Source organism: Drosophila suzukii, chromosome 2R (genome assembly GCF_043229965.1).
Source record: "Drosophila suzukii chromosome 2R, CBGP_Dsuzu_IsoJpt1.0, whole genome shotgun sequence".
Classification (NCBI taxonomy): domain Eukaryota; kingdom Metazoa; phylum Arthropoda; class Insecta; order Diptera; family Drosophilidae; genus Drosophila; species Drosophila suzukii.
Window position 1 is genome coordinate 13003102 of NC_092081.1, and position 25534 is coordinate 13028635.

Genomic DNA, 25534 nt, shown 5'->3' on the forward strand with positions numbered 1-25534 from the left:
ATTAAATACCGAACCCGACAATGAGACACTGGGCCAGTTCCCACATAATAGGGATTTGGCAATAAAACTCTCTTGCATATATAGTATGTAAATTCATCGGGGCTGGCGAAGGGCCCTCCCGGGACTTTTGGTGTGAACTCGGATCGGGGGTCTGAGGTCTCGAGATCTGGGACCTGGATCTGATCGCTAATGCCGTGCCCGTGCATCTTGAGCGGGACTGTGCCGTTAGTTTTCCCGAGCGGGAAAACGTGCACCCGCACATAATGTGCAAGAACAGCAACTAAAGTGTCAACTTTTTGGGCTGTAAATATCAGAAGAACCCCTCCTGGCATTTGCTTTCTAATTTGGGCACACGCTCCTCGTGAAGAGGAAACAATATATACTGAAGGGGAAGTAACCAAGGGTCGGGGGGGAAAATTCTCGCAGCATTTCCGTTTTTCACACAGGCATTTTGAAAGCAATTTTTCAAAATTGAAATTCATTTCATATGACTGTCTATGCTGCCTATGCCATATCCATTATTTTCCTATCGCACACCCGTTATCAGTGACAGCGGATCAGCGAATGAGATCGTTTAACTGCGATAATACTGGCACCGGAGGAAACCCAGCAAGTGTTGAAAATAACCCAACATTCGGGGTGACAATTGTGCGGTTCGAGGGCGGGAGAAATGCCTCTGTGCAGACTCGATTTATCCCAAAATTAGTTCTAGCTTTTGGATCACTCTATCGCAGTTGCCAGATCAAATTAATCCAGGAACAACCCCATTGTATCTGCAGATTGACTTGGCAATAAACAACACAGCCGCTACAATATTTTCCGAGCCACCGCAAACGTCTTAGTCATCCAGCAACCCTTTTAGACCAGGCCAGACCAGGCCAATCCAACTATTCAGCGACTACCAACAATATCCCATTGAAAAGAAGCCTGCTCCATCATCATCCGTATCCATCCATCCCCACTGGCCGGTCTCTTGGTAACTCCAAACAATGAACTCATAACTCAAGTGACACTTTTTAACTTGACTGCATTTCATCATGTGGTGGTGGTACGTCTTGGAGCAGACCGTCTCGGCTCTTTTCTTGTTTCGTCCAACAATATTCAAATTGAGTTTTCCAGTGCAACTGGAGATGGAGTTGGAAGAGGGAGTCCCTCCTCTCGTCTGCGACTGTAGTCATCCATCGTTGGAAAGTTTTTTTGTTGCCTGGTATTTGTTAGTTGATAAAAGGCCAGGCCATTATATGCATGGCCGGGCTGCACAATTTGAAGTGGGTAAAATTTGTATGCATGTGGCTGCCATGACAACGCCCCAACGTCCAGGGTGTCCCCAACTACTACTACTACTACTACGACCCCAACCCGTTTCCCAGCTCTAAACTCCATCACCATCTTTGCCAACTGCCTGCGACCTTTCAATTCAAACAAGAAGCAGGGATTCTTTTTCAAATTGTCATTGCTGGGCTGGGTCCTTCAAAGAATTCTTGGCTTTCTCTTTACGTTCTGCAGCGTTCCGTTCAGTTTCTGTTGTCTCATGTCGCTGGGGCTTGTCAACCTGCCGGCCCCATGGTTCCTCACTCTCACACCCCAAGTATCTTAGTGTCCCCATCTCCGATTCTGATTCTGATTCAGATTCTGATCCCCGGGAATCGAACCCACTCCACCATCCGCCCGGCAGACAAGTGCAATGAACCGCGTTTGTCTTCCTCCATTGCAGGCTGCTGCGGCGTTGATTTATGTTACATCTTCTATGGTTACATTGGCTCTCGATCCCGAAACCCCCTCTTGCCACGATTTTCGCCATTAAGCGCAGCTCATATGTTACCCGAAAGGTATATGAGTGTATAAACGGAGACCAGGGCGGAAGGGTCTCACACGTGAAATGATTTATTAGCGGTAATTGGTGTCACAGTGTTCCAAAGAAAAGGAAAGGATTCTCATCCCCCCCCACATGCCGGGTTTTCCATCCTCTGCTTTCTGGGTTGCCAGGCGCCCGTTGTTTCGAACTTCTCTTTTAATTATCTTGATTTTAAACTTATTAAAATTGACAAATGATTTTCGTAGACAACGCTGTGGTGGCTCGAAGGAAACAGGTTGTCAATGGCTGCTTCCCAGAAAGCCGAGAGTTGATAAATCACGGAATGCTGTAGCAAAGTCATCTCCTTACCTTCGATATGCCTTTTCTCAATCTTACTGGTAGTTCTTGGCCTATCATTCTGGAATTTACTTTGAGCTGGGTTTTGGACAAGCCTAGGACTGCTTGAATTGACACACCTAATCGATTGGTATGCTGATTAGATTATAATGAACAAACCCTTCTATAAAAGGGGTTCTTAGAAAAATAGATAGAATAGAATACTTAAGCAGTTGTGGAAATATTTTTTCTGTAAAATACATAGAAGTCCTGTTTTGGTAATATTATATCCATGTTATAATATAAAGAAAGATGTATATCAATATACCATTTTCCTTTAAGGTAAGTTCCCCCAACCAAGTGATTTCACTGAAGTTTGCTTTAGTGCAACTTGAACAACTTTATTTCACAACATTTACCTGAGATGTGCAAACTCAGCTAATCAACTTTTTAGGACCATTGAAATGCCCTAAGATCTCTAGTGATGTCCTGGCATGGCCTTGTGCTCCTTGAGGCACATGGTGACCTTGAAGGCCGTGTCGCAATCGTTGGTACCCTTGATGTCCTTGCAGGCATTCACCCCCGAGCTGATCTCTTCCAACCTATCCTGGATCTGCGGTATATTCTTGAGGGTATCGAGCAGGGCCTGGGCATTGAACTGGCCATTGGTGAGGTGACCCTGCTTCTCCATCAGACACTTGGTGTAGCACTTGAGGTTATCCTTGGCATTGCTCTGCATTCCGCTGGCCATGAAGTCCTTGAGGTCAGACTCGGTCACCTGGGTGGACTGCATGCACTCCTGCATCATCTGCCGGAAGTCCGAATCGCACTGAAAAAAATAAAAGAAATTAAAATCAAATATAACGTACAATTGGTCCTGTGACTGCTCCTCTTACCTGACCCACGGCCAAAAGAACAGCCAGAGCTCCACAGAATAGGGTGAATTTCATTTTGATATTTGCTTTAGTTTAAACTTTTCCGGATTCACTTGAAAACCTCGAGTGTTGGTCAATTGCTCAGAATCGGTGGCTTTTATACCAGATCAGTGCGATTTCGAATTAGAGGAAATGCAATTAAGGCAATTAAACTTTTTGCGAGATGAATCAGAATTTGATTACGCACAATACAGACAATTACGCCACAATACAATTTCCCTTTTTCGATTGTAATTATATTCCATTATCAGTCCATTTGCAGTTTTTGGGGGGGAGTTGGGCTTGAAAATCAGCAAAGTTAGTCGCAATTAGTTGCCAGGCCCCACATCGAATCAATTATTCATTTATTGTATTTAGATGCGGTCAGAGTTTGACAATTTTCGGCCTTTGTTTGAGCCATTCACACTTTCCCAATTGATTTGCATGCCATTTGTACTGGCCTGGCCATTGCCGAATCCCCAATTGATATTTTAGAAGGCTTTTAATCTCGCATAATCACAGCAATATTTCCGAGTCTGCTGACAACCAATGAAGGTCGGACTCTGAATAATTTACCGAATTAGCAAAGCTCTCGCAACCAATTTGTAACTCATAAATTTAAACATTTGCCAAGCATGAAATGGTAAATTCATAAAAGTAATACCAAAATGCATTACCATTAGTAGTGCGATTAAAATGTTTTGTAATTAGATTAGGTTGCCATTGACAAATATATTAAATAATTCGCTTTGCTGAGCCATAATCGCTTTAATCTTAAAATATCTAATGTTTTTGCTGGTCATCGCTTGAAATAATGTCAGATTAGGTGCATGCAATAGATCTTAAAATATTATTGGAACTCGTGAGTTTAATTACACTTTTAATATCATGATAGAACGTAAATGTTTTATTTATCTACAAACAATTTATTTCAACGCGACAGCTATCAATGCTTTGAAAGGTGATCTAATATATGGCCCCATTCACCTGCAGACGTTTTTAATCGAAGTTACATATTGCCCAAGTCCGCTGTGACTATCCATAACAATTAAACAACCATCAGTCCCCAACCCCCGGCCATGATACAGCAAACATTTGTTTGCCCGATGGAGACGAAGGGTGGTGCGGAAATAAAATAACTTGCATAATTCCTGGGCAAATTCAAATCAATAGACAAACAATAAGCTCGAGTTCGCAGGCCAACTGCCATTTACAGGGCTGGGGAAGCCCATGTTGACAGCACAAATAATTTATGCCTTTGTTATAAAGAGGAGAGCACCTGGCCAAGTCGAAACCGGAGCCTGTCCTGCGCCTGGCCACGCCCACTTTTGGTCCTGAGCCCCTCCATGTAGGCCTGGGTCTGGGTTTTTCGCCAAGAAACAAAAAGAGGACGATTCCAAGTCGAGGCGAAGTGGTTGACAAAAGGCCGAGCGATGAAAAACCGGAGGGAAGTCGGCGAATTGGCTGGCCTGATGCTACCATTACCACTACCACTGCTTGTCATTAGTCAGGCAGGATAAGCAAAGGACATGGCCATAAAAAGGGCAATGCGATGGCGCCCGAACAGGGACACTTGCACAGACACAAGGTGTGTCCTGTGAATGAATTGCTGAGTAACCAATAATGAAGTAAAACTGTTCAAGTCCTGAATGTGTCATTGTGGCATGGGCCAAACCAGGGGGAGAACTGGGCAGACGACAACCGAACACAATTCACTGTCAGTTGCATTGTTTTGACCTGATTTACATGCCCCAGCCAGCCAGCCAGCCAGCTAGCAGCCATCTAGCCAGCCAGCTCAACTGATATTAGGAATGAAGGCTGAAGACTGTTCGGTGGACTTTTATAAATTACAAAGGCCACCGCACAAAAGGCGATAGATGCAGGATGCCTGGCTCGGCTCCAGCTCGCTTTCCCTCTCTACACGCAAAAAAATTGTATGTTAAATTTACTAATATAATTGGTAAATGGGCACAACCAATCAAATTAATAAGTTCAGCCATGATAGATTTAGCCTTTTGTAATACGTTATCTTTAGGTTTATTATAAAAAATAGTTTAGTAACTATACAAAAATTTTAAGTGTTTCCAAACCATGAAATATAGTTACATTACTATTTTTATAGTCAATGTAAAAATAAAATGATAATTTGACAAGTCACAGAAACTAATACGTTTTATTGATTAGGTAAATATCAAATTACCATTTTCCAAAAGTTGACTTAACTTCCAGGTTGTATGAAAGTATGTGAAAGACCTTTTATAAAAAATACTTTCTTTAATGTAAGGTCTTAACTTTTCAAAGTCAGACTTGGGGGTCTTTATACATTGAACGATAGATCCAGTTGGGAATTAAAAGTAACAAATTGGAAAATATTTTATAATGTTGCTTACTTTTATATGAAGGCTTTTACGATAGGATCACTGTTTTTCATAGTTAAATTACTGTTTAAAATAGTTATAACAAAATTATTAAATCCCCTCATGCTGTAAAAGTAACTTATTTAATAGTTGCTTAGCTATTGACTGGTAAACCAATCAGAAACAAAAACATATACTATTTTGTATAGTTACAAGACTATCAGCATTGGTCAATTTGACCAAGGACACTTTTTTGTGTGTATCCTTCCCACTTTTCCTGGCTGTCCCCTGGATTTCCTCCTGCTTTTCCAGACGACAACGATGACAGGACGAAACAAAGGCCAACGTTAATGAGCCAAGAGAATGGCGCAAGCCGTAACAAACGTGGCTAAATAAAGAGCGGGGCAAATTGTAAGAAAGCAGAACTGTGTCACAATGTTTTGACAGGAGTCGGGGCAGGAGTCCTATAGGACTTCCTGGCAGAGCAGAGCAGCCTGAGAAATGGAACAGGACAACACAGGACAACTCGGCTAGTTAAGCGGCCAAAGACAAAGTTGATAAAATTAGATTTGTATGGTAAATAGTTTGTGGGATGGCTAGGATGGCTGCCTAACTCTGTATGTGTGTTTGTGTGAGGGCAAAGTTTAATAAATGTATAAAATTAATTAGCCAGTTGAATGCTCATTAACAGCTGGCAACGGGCTCAAGCTCTGACAACTCTGTTTTCGGAGCCTCCTGCTGGTTTTCGGTTCTTTAAGGCCCGGCTTTAAGCCAGGTTGGGTGAATGTGGAAGTGGAATTGGAAATGGAAATGGAAGTGGAGGGCTTTTGGGCCCGGTCAGAGGTTAGGGCAGCTGTCAAGCTGCCTCAATTAATTCCCAGCAGCAGTCAGTCAATGAAATGTGCCGCTTCCCATTTTCTAACGTCCATCTGTTTTGGCATTTTCACACCTACCGCCCGGAATTTCTCCCATCAACCACGATTTCGATCACCCGCTGAGCCGAATAATGGGGTAAAAAGGAAAAGTGAAAACCCCCAAAAACTGAATGTTGACCTTTCACAATTGCAAGCCGCATGAGTTCTTTGTTTGCTGCAACTTGCGTTTTACGGTTTTCGGGTTTTCGAATGATGCACCAGCGGTTGTGCGTTGACCACAAAAGCCAAGAGCCCAAAATTGGGATGAGAAATGGGGTAGGGCTATATACGAAATCAAAATATATTTCGGGCATTGTGGTAAAGTAATTGGATTTCGAGGCATTTATTATAATATTGGAAATTTCGATGGGGGGGTGGGGAATATTCGGGTGAATAACAAGGGCAGAGGAATGCATATAACCAGAGTGAAACCAAAGGAAATTTGAAAATAAATCCAGTAAAATGTCTGTATGCGATAACTGGTAAAGGACCTAAATCAATATCACAATGCAATTGTTAGTGTGGTTTTGAGTTCTTAAAAACAAAAAGTATTATAATAGAGGAATGTAATGACTATTAATATTTTTGTAGCTCTAAACTTTTTAAGCTGAAAGATTTAAAAAAACAGAAGTTTTAGAGGTACTAGAGTTTTGAGTCTTACTTGCCTTATCCTGAAACCTCCCATCCTATTGACAACTTTAAAACCAAGTCCTTTTTGTAAACAGATTTCAAGTGCCAAGAGTTTCACTCTGACTGCTCTATTGGATGTAAAATTTGTGTAATTTGCACTCGTCTTTATTTTGGACAGCTATAATTGGAATCGGGACTCACGGCCCTTCAGAACCAGGGCCAATCAACTCCCCCCTCACACACACTCACATTCCAAAAGCCGATGAAGGGAAAAAAATTCAAAATGCGAGAGCACTGAGTTATTGAAATTAAACATCAAATGTCACAGGCAGGCACCATCGCAGGCCAATTCGCTGTCTTCGCATTGTGGCAGTGAAAAGAGGACGAGACGCACAAAAGCACAAAGGTCCTTCCACATGCACCAGGATACCAGGATATTAGAGGAGGGGGTATCAGAAGTTCTTTTTTCGGAAAAATGGCTGGCTGACAAGTTGCCAAAGAGCGAGGAATTCGAATTTGTGTGGAAGTTTTTGGCAAAAATAAAGTCGAAGCAGACGCCGCCGAAGACAATTGCCCGAGCAAATGAAATCAAGCACAAGCAGCTCAAGGATGTAAGATGGAGGGGGCTGTCTAAATAGGGATGTGTCCCCCCTGCACACACAAATACAATTTACATGCGTACGTGTGCCAGAGGCGGGGAAAAATGGGGGCAGGCTGCACAGTGCGTCTCTGTGACATGTCCTTAGGATATTTGTATGCAAACAGGGCACAATGCGCTGAAATCGATATGCGGGCGCGCGACTCTCTTCCTCCGCCGAAGGACTCATCGAAGGACTCGGCAAAAGGAGGCTGCATCTGAACTGGCGGGCGGCTTAGACTTCCATCTCCATCTACATCTGCGTCTTGGCCTGGCAGTTGACAGCCATGTGCAACGGCGCAGTGAAATGAAAAATGGTGAGAAGGAGACGGCGACGGCGACAACGCCTGCAGCTTCGAACTCCAGCTCGCATAACAACACTGAGAAAAAATGGGTAACTACCATTAGAACAAATTTATTATACAGAAGAAATCCTCAAACAAACCAGTCCCATCGTAAGAACTCATATAAAAAGATATATAAAACATAATTAACAATAAAATTTTTGAGTTCGGATCAGCTGATCATCAAATTATCCACAGAGAGGGTCACACTGTTTCTTTTTAGATGAGTAGCTAAAGATCAGCTGGTCCAATAATTTGTAAATATAAATCAATCTATAAAAGTAGGATTCTGTGGGATAAGTTTGGCTTGCTTTAAATCATTCGATCGTCAGTTGATACAGAGTGAAGGTCACACTTTTGTGTGTAATTAAATGTTTCTCATTTTTTTATCTAACACATACTATATTACTTTGTTTACTTTTAAGATAACTTCTTAATAACATATCCAGGAAAAGATCTCCGTGACAATACATAGTTTTTTTCAGTGCAGTCCTGTGTGAGAGCCCGCGGCGACAGCGATGGCCTGCTGACAAGCCCTTCGTCGCACTTATGTGCGTGTGTTCGTCTCTATATGGACTGATGGGGAGTATGGGTGAGACTGATATGTGATATTAGTTTGATCTATTGTGATTTCATGCAGGGATGCAGCGTTCCCTGGAAATGGAATAAGCCCGCAAAAGCCAGCAGTAAATTGGTATATTGAGAATTATTAAATGGAGCTTAGAATTCGTGGTCATGAACTCAAAAGGCACAGTCAAGTGCATATTCAAAGACGTATTTCCAGTGGATGACCAACTATAATCAATCATTTTACCATTTTTATTTAATGGACCAGCCAATAAGTGAATTTAATAACAGCTGTGCAGGTTGAACCACCTAATAATGGATTTTTCACCCTGAATTCCTGACGCCTTCCATCAATTTCAATAAGGAACATGATTTTGCCATTTTCAACTGCAACACTTGGGAATTCCATAGCTTGCGTCATTTTTGGAGAGTACTTAACGCATCCCTGGTACATTCGCTGCCTGATTATATCACCAGGCGGCCCTGTTGCTTGATTTGTTATGCACACATTACCCGTCTGATTGTCTACGCCACGTACTGCTCTTTTTCCCCAAAACCCGAACCCTCCCGCATTTGTATCTCCAGCTTGGTTTTGGTCCCACTGCGAGCATCTCGTTATGCTGGTGCGTCACTGGCTTCTTTTCGATTGTGCAACATTGATAAGCAATTTTGAACGTCGTCTTTGTCCTTCCCGGGGATTTTGGGTGCGTGTGTCGCCAACACGCAGATGCCAATGCCAATTGCGAGGCCATCCCCTCCGATAGCCATCAAATTAAGGCCGCCCAAATCAATGCAGATACGGATACAGATAGTAGATATACAGATACCCAGATACTGGCTGGGGTTCTCCAAAAAGGAGACTTTGCCTTCTGCCTTCTGCCGGTACCATCTCATTGTTTTAAGAGCCTAATTGCCAGCCTGTTGTTCCGCTCCTTCTTGTGCCCCAGACAGGTGCAAAATGGTTATGAAAGGTGGCCTGTATTTAACCCCAGCTCGAGACGGCAAATGCAAATGAAAACTTTAAAATATGCCCAGCATAAACCGTAGTTGGAGTTCAGTTACATGGCTGTAAAAGATGTTTTCTTTTCGTTATACCGGGTCCCCTCTCTGGTCCTTGTTTTATTGTATTTTCGGCTGTACAGTAGCAAATTGGTTACAAACACAGCTGTCGACCCCTACGTGGTCATAAAGTACAAGACAAAGGGTTTTTTCATCCGGGCCCCAAAACGGTGAAAACGTTAGAAAGGGGCGAGGCCAGAACACGTGACCACCGACGAATAAGGCCAGGTCAATAATGCGGTAGCTAAACGTAAGGAATTTCGGGTCTGCATATGTGTGGTCAAATTAAAAGGGTCGAAAGGCTATCTTTCCTCATTTATCTGCATATCTGAAGAGTCGAAAGGAAAATATAGATTCCACTAGAGTCTGGAGAATGCAAACTATTCACATAACCGAATAACATTCCTATTTTTCTAAACTCTATCCTTCGGCAGCCTCCTGTTTCGCTTAGAACTTATCAAACACCTGAATTATTTGTTTTCATTAACGATATCGATTGCCGAAACGGAGCCGAATATAAATATTCACCAACAGTTGTTGAAATGCAACAGACAACTCTATTGGGACCCGTTTGGAAAAAGGGCTGCCCGATCCCCACCCCGAACATCTGTTTGCGGCATACATATGTATACAGTTGTACATTCATCAACATTTCCTGAGGCCCCCGGTCTGTTCTCCAGGTCTCTGGAGCTGATTGCGATTGCGAATTGCAAATCGATACGGGTATGGGGCAAAACGTAAAAACCGCACGGTAGGAAATTTGAATAAAATGCAATAAGACAAACACATGTATGATAATTCAAGCTGGGGCAGCATCAACAACAATGCATTCCCCTACATCTCGACTGTCGGCACTTTGGACTGCCCCTCCCGGCTCGACATATATGTAGGTACCAGGTATATATGTTAATTTATAGGTGTGTGTGTGTATATATGGAGTGTATGCAAAAATACCCAACGCAGCTCGTGCGTGTAAACTCGTGATGATGATACACTAAAAACTACGCTGCTAAACAACCAAACCACAAAATACATCAAAATGATGCGGTTGCAAGCTGATGCAAAAACAAGTTCTGAAGTGCCCCCCCTCTTAACCCTTTCAGACCAAGTAAATCAGGGCAAAAAAGGGGGCTACAGGGGGGCTTGCAACCGGCGAGGACTCCATGCATGGTACAATGAACCACTGTCGAAGTGGTTGACTGTTCAAGTGCCCTCCGAGTGCGGTGCAAAAAGTTAGACAAATGTATCTGGGAATAGTTTGCGATAACAGGCCAAGTTGGGCCATCTATTAAGTAAAGTAAGCTGACCGAAAGCAGCGCTTTAATAGAGTTATGATTTCCGAATTTTTGCAAAGAACTACTGAAGATTAACTAATATTTATAGATATGATATAGTTTTTAAAGACTTATTCAGGACATAAGACCTCAAAATCATATGATAATAAACAAAACTTAAATATTGAAAGGATTAGATATCAGAAGTTTAACAGAGAACTTCTGAAGATTAACTAATATTTATTTAGAGATATAAGATAGTTATTGAAGACTTAATCAGGACTTAAGATCTGCAAATCATATAATAATAGGAAATCTTTAATATTGAATTTTTACAAAGAACTACTGAAGATTAACTAAAATTGATTATTTGATATGAGATAGTTCTTGAAGACTTATTCAGGACATAAGATCTGCAAATCAGGCGATAATAGAATATCTTGAATATTGAAGGAATGTTTGTATATATAATTAACTATGACATGAGTAAGAGATATTTACAATATATATACATAAAATGTACTATGATATGAATTTAACTAAGTTTCCATGATTTGCTGTCTGGTGAATTTTAAGGAAAAGGTTATTATATCCTTGATATATATTTTTGCAAAACCGCTGGTTTTGATGTTCTTTCTATTCCACCCCAATATAATGTCCTGAACACCTCGACCACCAGTCAAAAGCCAACAATAGCAATACCCCTCGAGAAATGTTTTCTGGCCACTTACGCAATCCGGGGAGTTTGAAAACCTTGGGGGCCGGCACTGAACTGGCAAATGCAACTGTCTGACCTTACGGGCTGTAAATTATGCATAGATGCATAATTTATAACTTATGCGTGGCTCGGCCAACCCCCGAAACATTTTGCCAGGGCAACGGAGACGCAAAACGAGACGGAGACATAGACAGATGCACAGACAATGATTAGGGCCACACACAAACCTATTATTAACGTTGCAGGCCCGGTCCACTCGGCTGGACAATTGCAATTGCTTGGCAGTAATTTTCAATTTAATTATAGTAATACACCCTCACACTCAAACTCACTAAAAAGGGGGAGGATTGACTAAGTGCAGATTTGAGCGCATTTGCACTTGAGCCAATTTTTATGGCCCGACTTTGCCATAGAGCCATAGGGTTCTGAGGGATCGGATCGCCCAGGCGTAAATCAAATGCAAATGTCCAGGGCCGTAGTGCAATGACAGTAGTGTCCTGTCCGCCTGTCTGCGGCCTGCATTTCGCCGAATTATGCGACGGGTGCGGGGAACAAAAGGGCACTTAAGCCAATGTCTCCAGAATCCCATTTACCCCAATCCCCCCGTTGACTTTGGCATTAGTTTCGGGCAGGTCAACTTTTAGTTCTCGTTTTCGCACGTAGCCCCCGGACGAACATATCGAAATCTGCAATCAAGGTGAGCAGGGAGCGAAATTATGCTCACGTAGGGAGTACGTGCTGTTGATTTGATGGTCAGTTAATTATTATTTTTTGTGTTTATAGAGTTGCGGCGAAACACGAACTTGACTGCAGACTCCGTACCCGCAAGCCCGAACAGAAATGGTTCTCTTAGCCGGGAATTATGCTGTGGATAGTGTCTGATCTTGTGGCTGTAACCGCTAAGATTGTGGTGGTACATGCTGGGTTACCAAGTGTCTTAGCTCCATAAAAGCGACTGGAAATGAGTAGATCAAAAACAAAAGAAGATAAAGAACGCGGTGAGTAAAATAACAAGAAGCAGGATAATATTTTTTATAGATACCTAAGACATTGGATTGTATTCTGGGAAACATAAAACGCATTTTACGTTTAGCCCAACACCATTACATAGGGAGAGCTGTTTTCGTAATTTTTTTGATGTAAAAATGTTCTTATTATTTATATTATATTCTTCTTAAAGAATATTTTTAAAATGTTGAATATATATAGTAATGTTTTTTATGTAGTTATGTCATAATATTTTTCTCTGACATTATAAACATTGCATTACTGCATTTTTCATGAGAAATCAAAGTTCCCAAAGTAAACTGAGGGGTATTTTTCCCTAGTACCTCATTTATGATTAGGAATTTATGTCATAATATTTTTTATAAACATTGTATTGCTGAATTTTTCATGAGAAATCAAAGTTCCCAAAGTAAACTGAGTGGTATGTTCCTTTAGTACTTCATTTATAATTCAGCACTTAACACCCCGACCATGCCAATGCATAACCCCTTAATTACCCAGCATTTCAGCATACGGAAATAATTTCCACATATGATGAAGAAAGTTTTTACCACGCCATGCTAATGTTAATTACCGCTGGCCAGGACCTAATCCATTTCTGAGCCTGGGCCAATGTTATTCCCATTGAGCCGCAGATTGATGCCGCCAAATTAGTTTGATGGGTAGGGAGCGGTCGGTCTCATGAGTGTTAAGGCTGTACATCCAGCTCCAGCTCCAACCGTTCCATATGTTGTAATCAGAGGGTGATGAAGTCGGCCGAATCGCCGACGAATTTCCGATTGCCAGGGCCAATATTAATCAATTCTATGTGGAGCGCATTGGTCCGCCGCCAATGGAGCCAGCTCAATCCCTAACTGGTTATCCTCCACGGCAACAGCAAGTCGAAACTCATTTCGTGTTGCGACTTTTGATTATGATGATTATTACGCGTAATCGCCGCTACATGTGCTACATGCAGCGCCAATGCCTCGCCATCCCCGAAGCTTATTGATGAGGTACGAAGCTGGCATAGCCCCCTGGCCGAAAGTGCCCGGGACACCTGTGTGTATATTATTATTACACATCAACCATGGGCGGCGGAGGGGGCAAAAAAAAGGGGGAAAAGGGCACGGGCATGGGCAATGGGAATTGGACTGGGAATGGGTACAAGTTCGGGCCAAAGTACGGGAATGGCCAGACGAATTTAAGCGAGATACACACGATGACGCTTTAAGTGAACACTAATGTGGGTCCAGGGCATTCGACAGTCGCGGTCAGCTTAGGAAACCATTTCGATTATATACTGAAATTGAAATACAATCATACATCTATTGGAAGAACTAAATTTATTAATTTCAAATTAAAGCCATTCATTTCTTAATATAACATCATATTGTGAGAAATAATACATCAAATAGTCTACATAAAAATAAGGAGTGTGCCCAAATCTATCTACATTGGGAATCCAATATGAAGCGTTCTATTAAAGAAAGCTAAATATTATACTGATTGCAACCACTTCAAAGGATTTTTAAAAAGTGATTTTAATTCTAATAATTAAAATGTAATAAAACGTTTCAGGTTCAATCATTTTCCATTTATCATTAATAATGAATATTATTAAGAAAATTTAAAAAATAAGATGGGATTCCGATAAATATGTTTTTTTAAACAATGAAAATATTTAAGAACCATACATGCTAAAGTTTAATAATTTCCAAGAGAGTTGTTCTCCAAGTCTTTATAGGATGGGTCGCTACTGTCCTCCCAAACGGCGACTCCTTACATGCAAGCTCGCAGGCCGGCTGACGTAACAACAAGTTAACAAGATAATGACAGTAGCGGCGGCTCACCGGACGAATCGACCGTCCGTGGAACGAAGTCATCGTCTTCGTGGTCTTGGTCTTGGCCCCCTCGTCACCATTTTGGCCATGGAACTCGCGTCCCGCTCTGTTATTTAGTGGAGGTAGGTGTGGACCAGCTCTGGGAGTGTGTGTGTGTGTGTGTGTGTGTTAGCCGGCTTTGAGTGACGGGCCGTGAGCATAAGTGACTGATGGCCGGCGACGTCCAGGGACCAGCCCCCTTCTTTCTCTCTTTCTGCCGGCCAAAGACCATAATCAAGTATGCTAAAAAGACGCGCTAACCAAAAAGGAAATTGAAATGAAATATCTGCGTACAAGCTTTTACACAGAAAATAAGTTATTGGTCTTTGAAATTAATTTTAAGAGGCCTTAACTTCTTCATCACATTTAAATATGTATAATATCATCTAACCCTAGCTCAAAGGAACTCGCCCATTGCAGTAAAACAAACTAAGCAATTACAAAAAAATGGAATTAAGCTTAACATGGGTGTTATTTCTGTGGGCATTGTTTCATTGGACGTTATTTCACTAAACGTTATTTCACTGAGCGTTGTTTCATTGGGCGTTATTTCACTAAACTTTAATTCACTGAGCTTCATTTCATTGGGCGTAATTTCACTGTGTGGTATTGAAAGCATCTCGAGTTTTATTTATTTTTCATTATTTTTAGATGAAACAGGAAAATACCTTAATGTGTAATTATTTCATAAAAACAGTGTTAATAAGATAAGACTTTAATGGTTTCTTTTTACGATAGAATAGTTAGCTTATTGCTAATCTTTTCCTTTTTTTTTCTGTGCACCTGTGCGAGTGTGTTTCGTTGTACGGGTGACCGCGTTGAATCGTTCGCGTTCACTCTTTTGTGGTATTTCGCACCTGGAGCGGCGCTCGGCATGTTGAGCACACCGTCGTTAACACTTGAAGCATTGCCGCTGCCCCTCCTGCTACGCCCCTGTCCCCTTCTGCTCCACCTGCCCCTCCTGTAAACCCTTCCAGTTGGCCAAGTTGAACGGCTGCTGCCTGTTTCGTGCTTCTTGTTCTTGTTGCTGACGCTGTTGCATTGCCAACAAGCTCATTAGTTTCATAATTAGCTTTCGTTATGCTCTTCGTGTATTAATTAGAAGTTATTGCTGCGACCAGGCGCCGGACACGGAACCCACTCGACACTCAGCCCCCCGGAAATGTGGATAGCGGGAGGTCAAATGCAGAAAAGACCCCTTTTGCGTCCAAAGCTCCACCCAAACCCCTCATTTTCCAGCTGGTTCGTTGCATTTTAAATCGCTTATCAAGCGGGTTTTCCTCTCGTCAGCCTTTTTTTATACATTTTTTACTCGTCTTTGTTCTCCGCGTTTTTTTTTTGCTTCTGCAGCTAATGCAGAGATAATGATGCTGTGGCTTTGATCGATTTGATAACAATTTAATTTCGAGTGCACGCTCAAGGTTTTTGCCCCATTATTAAATTTTTTTATACTGCGGGCATTAAGCGGCATTGCGATGTGGTGTGCAGGGCACGTAGGCAGATTAGTCGACTGACGATGGATGGAGAGGGGCTGATTGGTGATTGCATTCGCGAGTGCATTACATATTTGGTTAGATAATGGATAATGGCTCATGGGGGCCCACTGTGATGACACTTCGCACAATAGGAAACTATCCGTAAAAGGCTGGCATTGAAATAAAGCCATCGTGCACTGACGGGAATTTAAAAGGTGTCTGCCCGAGGTGAGCGTGAGTGTGAATCAAACGAACTCGTTCGGGCCAAATATGGATTGCTTTCATCGGAACGCTCATCACACCCCTGATTTATCTGTACAGAAATAATAATGGAGTTATTTCACGATCATCAGAGGGAGTTATTCACCTCGGTTTTTTCTATAACTCTATGGGATATAAAGACACCCTTTGCTTTAAATATTTGATCCCAAGACTACTTTCAATGAAATCAACCAAATTGCTCCACATAACTTTCCTTTTATTTCCTAAATTTATCTACCATTTTTTAAATGTAATAAAATATCTTTGGACTTAACTTTTTACAACTTAGTGTTTCATAAACTAATTTTATTTTCAAAATTTGGATAGCAGTTCATTTGTATTTTTAAGCATTAGAATCAAAGACTATAAAATATAAATAGTAAAAGTCTATATTATCTTTGGTAGAATGTATTCAAAGTTAATTTTAAATACTTCAAGGAATATTGACCAGTTTGAAATCAAACTAAAAATTAACTTTTTAATAGATAGTTTTATTTAGATTTTTTAATTTAGATAACAAGTAATTTCGTATTTTTTTAACAGTAGAAGGTATTTAAAGTAAATTTAAAAATCCTTAAAAATATTTGACAGTTTGAAATTTCTGAAATGTAATCTCCCAATAAGTTACAGTAAGTAACAATTAGCAACAGAGTTGCCCGAACCTCGCCATTATTAATCTTACCGTTGATTGATGCTCGAACTCAGGGTCGTAGCCGGTTCAATTTCTCGCAAATCTCGCATAATAAACACAACATATCTGCAATGGAAACGGGGTGAGTGAGGCTGACAAACAAACAATGAAAAACGAAGCAAAAGCGTCAAAAAATGCTGAGTAAACCTTATTAAAAAGGGATAACGGCGCACGAGCAGCGCTAATGACAACGCTCATGGACACGAAAGGAGGTTGGGTTTACGGATGGTGGGGTTCGCTTGGGTTGGGTTGAATAAACGGATGGATGGATGGGTGTGTGGGCTGAATGGCTGGTGCAAACACACACGTCACTCAGCCACGACATCCTTCCGGCGCGGTCTCGTCCTGGGCTTAACGCTGTTAATGACCAAGGGCAACAACAGCGGCACAGCCCTCAACCTCGGCCGAGAAATATCGCTCCTCACACCAACGCCCAGCTCCATATACCCATTCACCCATCGGCCCAATCTCCGAGCGATTTCATTACGTGTGCTCATGAGCAATTGATGCTGCAATGTCATACGTCAGCAGAAGGTGAGCCAAATCAGTACTGCGACTACGGAAGGGTTGCCCTGATAAACACACAGAGGAATATATCCGTACTTACCTGAATTTTAAGAATAATGGATTCTTAAAAATAGGCCAACAATAATATCAAGATATTAAAGACTTATCAAATGTTATTTTTTTGATAAATCAGTAATAGATCTTATGATAACTTTTTAGGAAAACGGTATGAGTTATTCTTGAATTATTCAAAACGGTGTCTATGCAAAGTACCCTTATAAGAAATTTGGATTTACTGATTAAATTTATTTGTATGAGGCATTTGTGTATTACCAAAAACAAGGTTTACAAAGTAAGATACTTCTTACAAGGAATTTCGAATTTCCAATAGAATCTCATTCACAGAGGGAAATATCCGTACTTACCTGATTTTTAAGAACAATGGATTCTTAAAAAAAAATCCTGCAATAAAATTAAGATATAAGGGACATTTTAAATGCTATTTTTTTGATAAATCAGTAATAGATCTTATGATAACTATTTAGAAAAATGGTATGAGTTATTTTTGTATTAATCAAAAAGGTGGCTATGCAAAGTACCTTTATAAGAAATTTGGATTTCCTGATTAAATTTATTTGTATGAGGCATTTGTTAGGGGGTTATACAAAGTAAGATACTTCTTAAAGGAATTTTCAATTTCCAATTAAATCAAATTCTTTACGTGTACTCATCAGCAGGGTTTAAAATCCTGATAACGTTGCCGAACAGCAAATCATGTAATCTGTACGGATTTCCACCATTTGACCTCTGCAAAACAGCTCATGACCCTGTGGAACACTGTTCTTTTTTTCAATAGCGTGTAAAAACTGCTGCATAATGTTTATTTACCCAGGCCGACAAAATTTATGTGTTCCTGGACGTCGTCTGACGGGGGTATTAAAAAACTTTTGCTCAAGAAAATCGCGGGAAAAGGGTTGGGTTACATGGGACCTGGGAATGGGAAAGCATCCCTGCTGCGGATAAATCTGCGTGGCCAATGCAACTTAATTAAATTCCGAAATACTTTCGTTTGCCGGGAATTATGATGCAAAATGTTTGGCCGTTAATTACAAAATTGTAAAACGCAAAGTTCAAACTGCAATTTGTATTCATTTGTAAGCCGCCGCCGCCACTGCCAGGGCCATTAAAATGGGCAGACCCCCCTGGCGAAATTGTAAATTAATGCGGGCGGGTTTCGGGTCGGTATTTGGTTGGCAGCTGTCTGTTGTCCCTCTATCACGGCGAACACCTCGCCGAGGTGCCACGCCCACGCCCAAAAGCAGTCACCCACATAATTTAAATGCATTTCCTTCTGCGCATTAATTTCCTAAGCTTTTGCATACGAAAATCCCACACAAAACTGCGTTCAATGTAATCCCATGAGCTTTAAAGTCACGTGTTTGCCCACCGCCTCTGGCCATTCAGTTTGTGCACCCCTGCCACGCCCCCCGTTTTTCTGGCCCGGGGGGGCGTGGCACGCACAATAAAAGCTGGCTGGGATTTGTTGCTGTATTCGCATGTAATAAATGTATTTGTTTATCCCACTCTAATTTTTACTGCAAGCTAAAAGTATTCCATGGTACAAAAAAAATAAAATAAAAGGAAGAGCGAATGAGTGGAGCTCCTCTATTTGCTTTTCAGTCCGCTTTGTGTGAAGTTTTTTGTTAAATTTACAAATTGTCCTGCGGCTGGTTAAAAAGGGCCAGATGCGAAAGGGTCCTCCATTTCATGGGGACTTTTTGAATTTTTCATATGCATTTGAATGGGTGTACCAATTATGCATGCGCGCTTATTGTGTTAGCCCAACAATGACTTTCACTAGCAAACTGCCAACCAATATTTGTCAGACAAATTAATTTAAAACAATTTAAAATCTCTTTAAATAATATATTTTTATAGGCTCTGTAAAAAATTCGCACGTTATCCTCCTTTTTAGGAGGCTTTTATTATTTTCAAAATAATTTTCAAAAGAATGAATAAAAAAGCAAAAAAGTTGTTTCGCCCAACGTGGGGCTCGAACCCACGACCCTGAGATTAAGAGTCTCATGCTCTACCGACTGAGCTAGCCGGGCACATGGTGGTCTTCCGCAAATGGCGTACAAGAGAGCAGGGCCTCCGCTGTGATTTTGTTTATATTGCTTGGCAAATGAGTATAAATATTTAGCCCCTAATGCAACCACTGTGCAACAGTGCAGCAGAATTATAACTCTATATCTTTAAAAGGTAACGTTTTAAATTGCTAAACCATTTCATAAAAACAATATAAGTGAGATACATAAGTTGCGGATTTTAGTAGTTTTAGTTTTATTAAATATTCTATCATATTCATTAATGCTTTCAAGGCTTTTTTATATAAGCAGAAATTAATATAGATTAAAAAAGGAATTTTTGACGAAGCGTTACCAAAATCTAAAAATAGCAAGAAAAGCACGTGGAAATACAAATGGCATAAGGGATGACGCATAAGCCAAAACTTGTTCTAAAATTATCCACAATAGAAGTAGGTGTAACATGAACCTCTTGAGCAAAATGAACAAAACCTCCCTACAGAGGAGCGCATGGCACTCTCGTACGCTATTTGCTTCCCTACACGTATAGCCCGGCTAGCTCAGTCGGTAGAGCATGAGACTCTTAATCTCAGGGTCGTGGGTTCGAGCCCCACGTTGGGCGAAAAATTTTTTGTTTTTTTTTTTACTTTTTTTATTAAAAGTATTAAGTACTCATTCAAGGAATTCAAAGTAAGCTGATTAAACTTGAGCACCGAGAAACTTTTAATGTTAAATATTATCGTTCTACAGTTTTTGAGACCTTTAGTTCATTTTAAATTCATATGTGTTTATTGTCACATTTTAACTAAAAATCATTTTGGAAGGTGCATAATTCCTCTTAGCCCAATAATTAGCTCAATAAAACCGACTACTATTTAATCTTTTTTTCGGCCAGACATTCTGTCTACTCATTTACAAGGCTGTAGTATTTTTTGAATTCCTTAGTTTCATTCATCAGCACATCTCGACGGCGGCCAAGCCCTGTCAGAAATATCATTACATTTTGGTTCCGTTTCTCACAGAAGAACCATGGCATACCATGCGTAGAAAAATGGTTATTCATAATCATTTGTTACGCTTAATTGTTGTCTTTGCGGTTTACCTCATGGCTGCTTTTGTGTGCTGACCGCAAATTGATTTTAAATTCATTTCTCAGTCTCGACCTGTGGTGCGGCAAATAACAAAAGCCGAAACGGGTACTCCGGGTCTGAGAATTTTTGATTATTGTCATTATTGAGGCAAAACTAGAAATGAAAACGTTTTAAAATGGATTGTGTGGCATAAGAATATTTTCCCACCATGGCCATGAAATCTACGACCTCAGCCTCGGGCTCAACTTTGGACTGCAGCTTCCCTCGTTTATGACTATTTGCTGTTTATTTTTGTGAAATTTAAATCCGCACGCGTTCTCTCCTTCGGTCTTGCTGGTTTATTATCCTTTGGCAGGCACTTTTTTATGAGTTAAGCCAGACGCGGCTTATCTATGTGACAATGCGGTAGGCACCACAAGCGAAATGGCAATGGGTTTCGGGGAGTGTGTGTGGCAACGCCTTTATTGCCAGGCCTACCAACCAACCAAGCCAACCACCCAGGATATCCACAACGCTCCGCCCTTCGCTTCATTCATAAATAAATTAAATAAAAATATTTTTTCAAGCCCGCAAGCCATGCAACAATAACAAATAAGCGGTGCCGGGATAAAGAACTCGACGAAACTCAACCGGCGGCAAGAAATCTGCATAATGAAGCGTAATACGCAAATGGTGTGGAGTTGTGATTGGACCGGATTCCGCAAATTGAGGTAGGCGGAAGGTGAAGGAGTGCAGAGTTTAACTCTGATGAGCCCTATATAGCGTTCAAATCCGCGAATCGAGGGTAAACGAAGTGAAGGAATTTAAGACGCCGGTAAAACCTTTTCAAATCCTTACAAGCTACAACTTTAATGTTCAGCTTAGGTTCTAAAAAAAATAAAACAATGCGAATAAATAAAAAAAATTGTTTAAGAACTTATATTTTGTACATTTTTTAATAGTTTTTTCATGATTTTAAATTGTTACTTGAGTTAACTAAAAAAAACCAATAACCAATTCAAACTTCCCAAGTTAACTTGCCTTTTTCAAACGAAAAAGTAGCAAATGCTTGATCTTAACACCCTTAAACAACTGCTTTCCCCCACAATTTGATTATATTTGCAGCAGCTCCCTTACAATCTTTATTTTATATGCACTACATCAAGGGCATAAAGTCGTTTAATAAAAAGAGTTCATAATTCCCTTTATAGATCCGCAACAAGCGCACATTTCAATAATGGCCATCCAATCCATAGAAGTCCATAGAATCAGGCAGCCCTGAAGTTATTAAAAGATTTGTGGCGCTCAGAGCAAAGGTCAAGGGGAACCACCCCGTAGGAATGAATCAGGAACTCACAAACTCAGGATATCCCCCTTTCAAATCCATTGGCGATATTGGCCAGCCGAATTCGGCACGCCTCTTTGGCAGCATTTTGTTTGGGCGTGTTAAAAGTTAAAATAAATCAAACAGCCATAAATTTGCCGCTTTTGGCAATATGTGGGGAATTCGATACGTTCATCAAATGTAAAAGGGTTCAAGCGATGCGTTTGCTATCTATCAATAAATGTCTCTATATATACACATATATTTGCGGGCCAGACGCCCCCTTTCGCATATTTTATCGTCGGCAGGACACTGCGCCAGGACGATACGCATCCCTTTGCCTGTCTGGCTGGGCCCAACAAAAAATAGAAATCACCCAAAGTGGAGCAGCTTATGAAAAATATGGCGCAAAGGGGTTAAATGACGTATGCATTGCAGCCATTTCTCTTATTCTCGGAGGAACTGACTCTTCATTTGCCTGCCGATGTCTTAGTTACCCAAAGCGGAAGCTCCGAATTTATCATTGTCCCGCCAGGAGTCTGTTTGCATTTTATGAGTGGCCAAAAGGTTTCAAAAATATGTATTTTAGGACGCACACCAAAAAAAAAATGTGATCAATAACGCTTGAGGGTGGAGGCGACTCTCTGTGGGAAAACAAATGTGCTGTAATTTTCGGGTTTTTGGAGCGGGGAAAGTTTGATCTGGCCTGGCACAAAGTGAAAAAGAATGATGGTCTAAATGGAAAGGGAAAGGATAGAAAACTCTGCCGGGCAAGGCTCTGATTAAGTCCGGTTTTCACAGGATGGGGGAAAATGGCATGCCAAACGAATGTTATTTGCCTCACCTCTCAACTGTAAGTCACTTTTGTCTGATTAATGCCAGCAATTGGTGGAGATATTTCATTTAAATTATACATAAGCAGTAAATAGCATACCGCCCTTTGAGCAACCGGACCAAAGCCACTCCAATAAAATATATTGTCCGATTGTCTGATTATCAGCGCAACCGCAAAACAATTTAATACTAAAACCCAAGCCACATGTCGGGGCACGCGTTCCAGTTCCAAATTTCCCAGTCCCATTGATAAGTTTTTGGGGGTTGGAGAGCCACACTCATGATAAATGCACAAAATCTGCAACAAACTGTTGAAAACACGCGCTACATCAGATCACAGATCGGGGTCAGGGGTAGGTACATGGAAACATGGTTTTATGTGGCATATAGAATTACAATCTGAAATTCAGATTCTGAATACATACTTGCCTTTGACAAATCGCCGAGCAGAGTCGAGTTACGCCGCTCTGAAGATCTATGCATATAGCCTGATTCAGATTAGCATTGTTGTCGAGCCCTGCCCACAAATTTGTGCATTTCACTGGCCAGGTGAAAGTCAAACAACCCCAAGCCAACCAAAACCAACAATAACTGACAATGGAAGAGCATAAATCTCCCTGGCCAACAATGCGGGAAAAGGATAATTTCGAAAAACCATTAATGGGCCGCGCACATTAACATTCTGTTTTGACAGGCGGCAGTCAAATGAGCGCAGGACACATGGACAGGATCCCTGCAGGAAGTGCAAGCTGCAGGCCAAGAACCTCAGACCGCAGCTCCTGTCACTGACATTTACACGAAATAAATGTCCGAGATCGATACCGTGTTCCAAGAAATCGCTGTCACCAACCAGGAAGCATTTATCATGGTACGGAACTGAAAGAGGTTTGTTATTCACTGTTGGTGAAGTGCGGAAGGTATGGTGGTTAAAGGTCACGGGGGTGATTAACTGCTGTAAATTTTAATTTACCTCAAATATAAATTATTGCTTTATTATTTCACAGAAGCCAAGGGAGCTAAGTTCTATCAAAGAGTATAGACCTATGTTCCTACTTTTTGGTTCTATTTAAAAATTTAATATATCGTATTAAAGAATGAGGACGTAAGGAGAAACAAATTGATATTATAATATGATCATTTTGATAACATGTAGTTTCAGTTTCATCTAATATAATCTATTATTTTTTTTTTCTGTTTCTGAGAGTTTTAATATTGCTCTCTTGCTCTAACCCAGAGTAATTTTAGGAGCTATCTCGCTCTTTGCTCTCTTCTTCGTTTTTTGGAGAATAAGCAGAAGGGGGATTGAAATGGTAAAAATTATTCTTTATAAATATTCCATGGGGATATAAAATTGATCATTACATGTTATTTCTGTGTATATCATAAGATGCAATCAATCTTGAATATGATGGTTACACATAGAAAGTTCTGACGTTCTCATGTGAGATCAAAATGTTCTTAAAAATTGAACGACATTTTTTAAGTTAAAAATGTTTTCTTTTTGTTTGAATCAAGTTAAATTGGCGGTATTTACATTGTTTATCTCAACAACTAAACTTTTAGTCCAGTTAGGAGTGTTTAATTATCAAAAAGTTGTTAAATAATCTCAGTTTAACTTTTCTCTGCTCATCATTTAAGAACGAATGTTCAAAATTCAAGAACAACGTACTTGAATATTTCTCTCTGTGTACTAAGTATTAAGTTAATTTCGTAGGCAATAAGTCCTATATTTTCTCTAGGAATTGATCCCTTTCAGAAATGTCAATGCTAATTGCAGGACATGAGCTTAGCAACCTTAAACAAAACGTCTAATCAAATCAGGCTGTACCAGCATCTGGGAAAACTTAATCGCTTGATGGGCTTAGGGTTGCCATCGGGCGAAATGCGCATCGCGCCTCCATGAAATTTGTCGACATCAAAGGCATTTCCCAGTTAATAAATGGGCAATCGGAAATGTTATTTATGGCATTATGCCAATAAGACGAGGCCTAATTTAGGAAGCGCGTGGCCAGAAAAAAGCCCACGAAATAGAAGGAAACACAGACAGAGATACGGGATTGTAAAATGCGATTCATTTTTAATCCAATTTGCATATGAAATGACACAAAGCCCGCTAAATGCAACCCTTAATAAGTCACCAAGGGACCTTTGGGCGGCGGTCGCTTTGCGAGCACTTGAAAAATATTGTGTAAATCCCATCGAAACCACCACCACCCTTCGCCCTAACAATTGTCAAGGTTGGGCTTTATTTTATTTCCGGGCATTTCCTCCGCAACTATAAATATGTCAAGTTTCTGGTTACCATGGCCCAGCGGTACAACTTCCACCCCAGTCCAGGGCAAATTTTTAAGTATTGTCAATATTAGTAAATATTAAAACGTGTAAGGGTTGCTCTGGGGTGGCTAAGCCCCCCCAGTGAAATGCTAAATTTCTGTAAGCCGCAAGTATTACAGGCACTAGGGCCTTGCCGTACTGCCAATTTTTCACTTTCCTATGCAATTTGTGTAATTTTTTATTAAAGACATTAGTCAAATAAGTGCATACACACGGGGCCGATCGCTTCTCATATGACGCCGCCGGGCATTAATCTGAAATGGCAAACGCCCATTCGCCGGGGAAACCGGAGCAGCATCCATACCAAAAATTGCTAACCCACCCACCCAAAAGCCATTCATTTTCGGGCGACCCACCGTGTGCGTCATTTGTTACATTTATTATACATTTTATATTTTTCTTTTTTTTTTTTTGTTATGCTGCTGTTGCTTTGGCACTCAGTGTTTTCGATCTAAACGGATTTGGTTACCCGGCACTCACACTTTGCCCATCGCCTCGGAGAAAATTAAACTTTTCGCTTCGCTTTTGTTCGGGGC

The 25534-nt window shown here is 40.8% G+C and overlaps 1 protein-coding gene and 2 non-coding genes across 3 annotated transcripts in view; 1 reads left to right on the plus strand and 2 right to left on the minus strand.

Moving 5' to 3' along the window:
• Positions 1-3155, minus strand: part of Obp56h (Odorant-binding protein 56h) — a 97033-nt gene extending 93878 nt beyond the window's left edge. Inside the window, exons 1-2 of the mRNA XM_017086371.4 lie at positions 3028-3155; positions 2606-2960 (exon numbers count right to left, since the gene is read on the minus strand). Of these exons, the coding sequence (XP_016941860.3) occupies positions 2610-2960; positions 3028-3081 (405 nt within the window). The 5' untranslated portion in view covers positions 3082-3155 and the 3' untranslated portion in view covers positions 2606-2609. The remainder of the gene's footprint in view (positions 1-2605; positions 2961-3027) is intronic.
• A 16232-nt stretch (positions 3156-19387) lies between these two features.
• TRNAK-CUU (transfer RNA lysine (anticodon CUU)) lies at positions 19388-19460 on the minus strand. Its single transcript has one exon. It is a non-coding gene; the product is annotated as a tRNA-Lys (tRNA).
• A 525-nt stretch (positions 19461-19985) lies between these two features.
• Positions 19986-20058, plus strand: TRNAK-CUU (transfer RNA lysine (anticodon CUU)). Its single transcript has one exon. It is a non-coding gene; the product is annotated as a tRNA-Lys (tRNA).
• The last annotated feature ends 5476 nt before the right edge of the window (positions 20059-25534 follow it).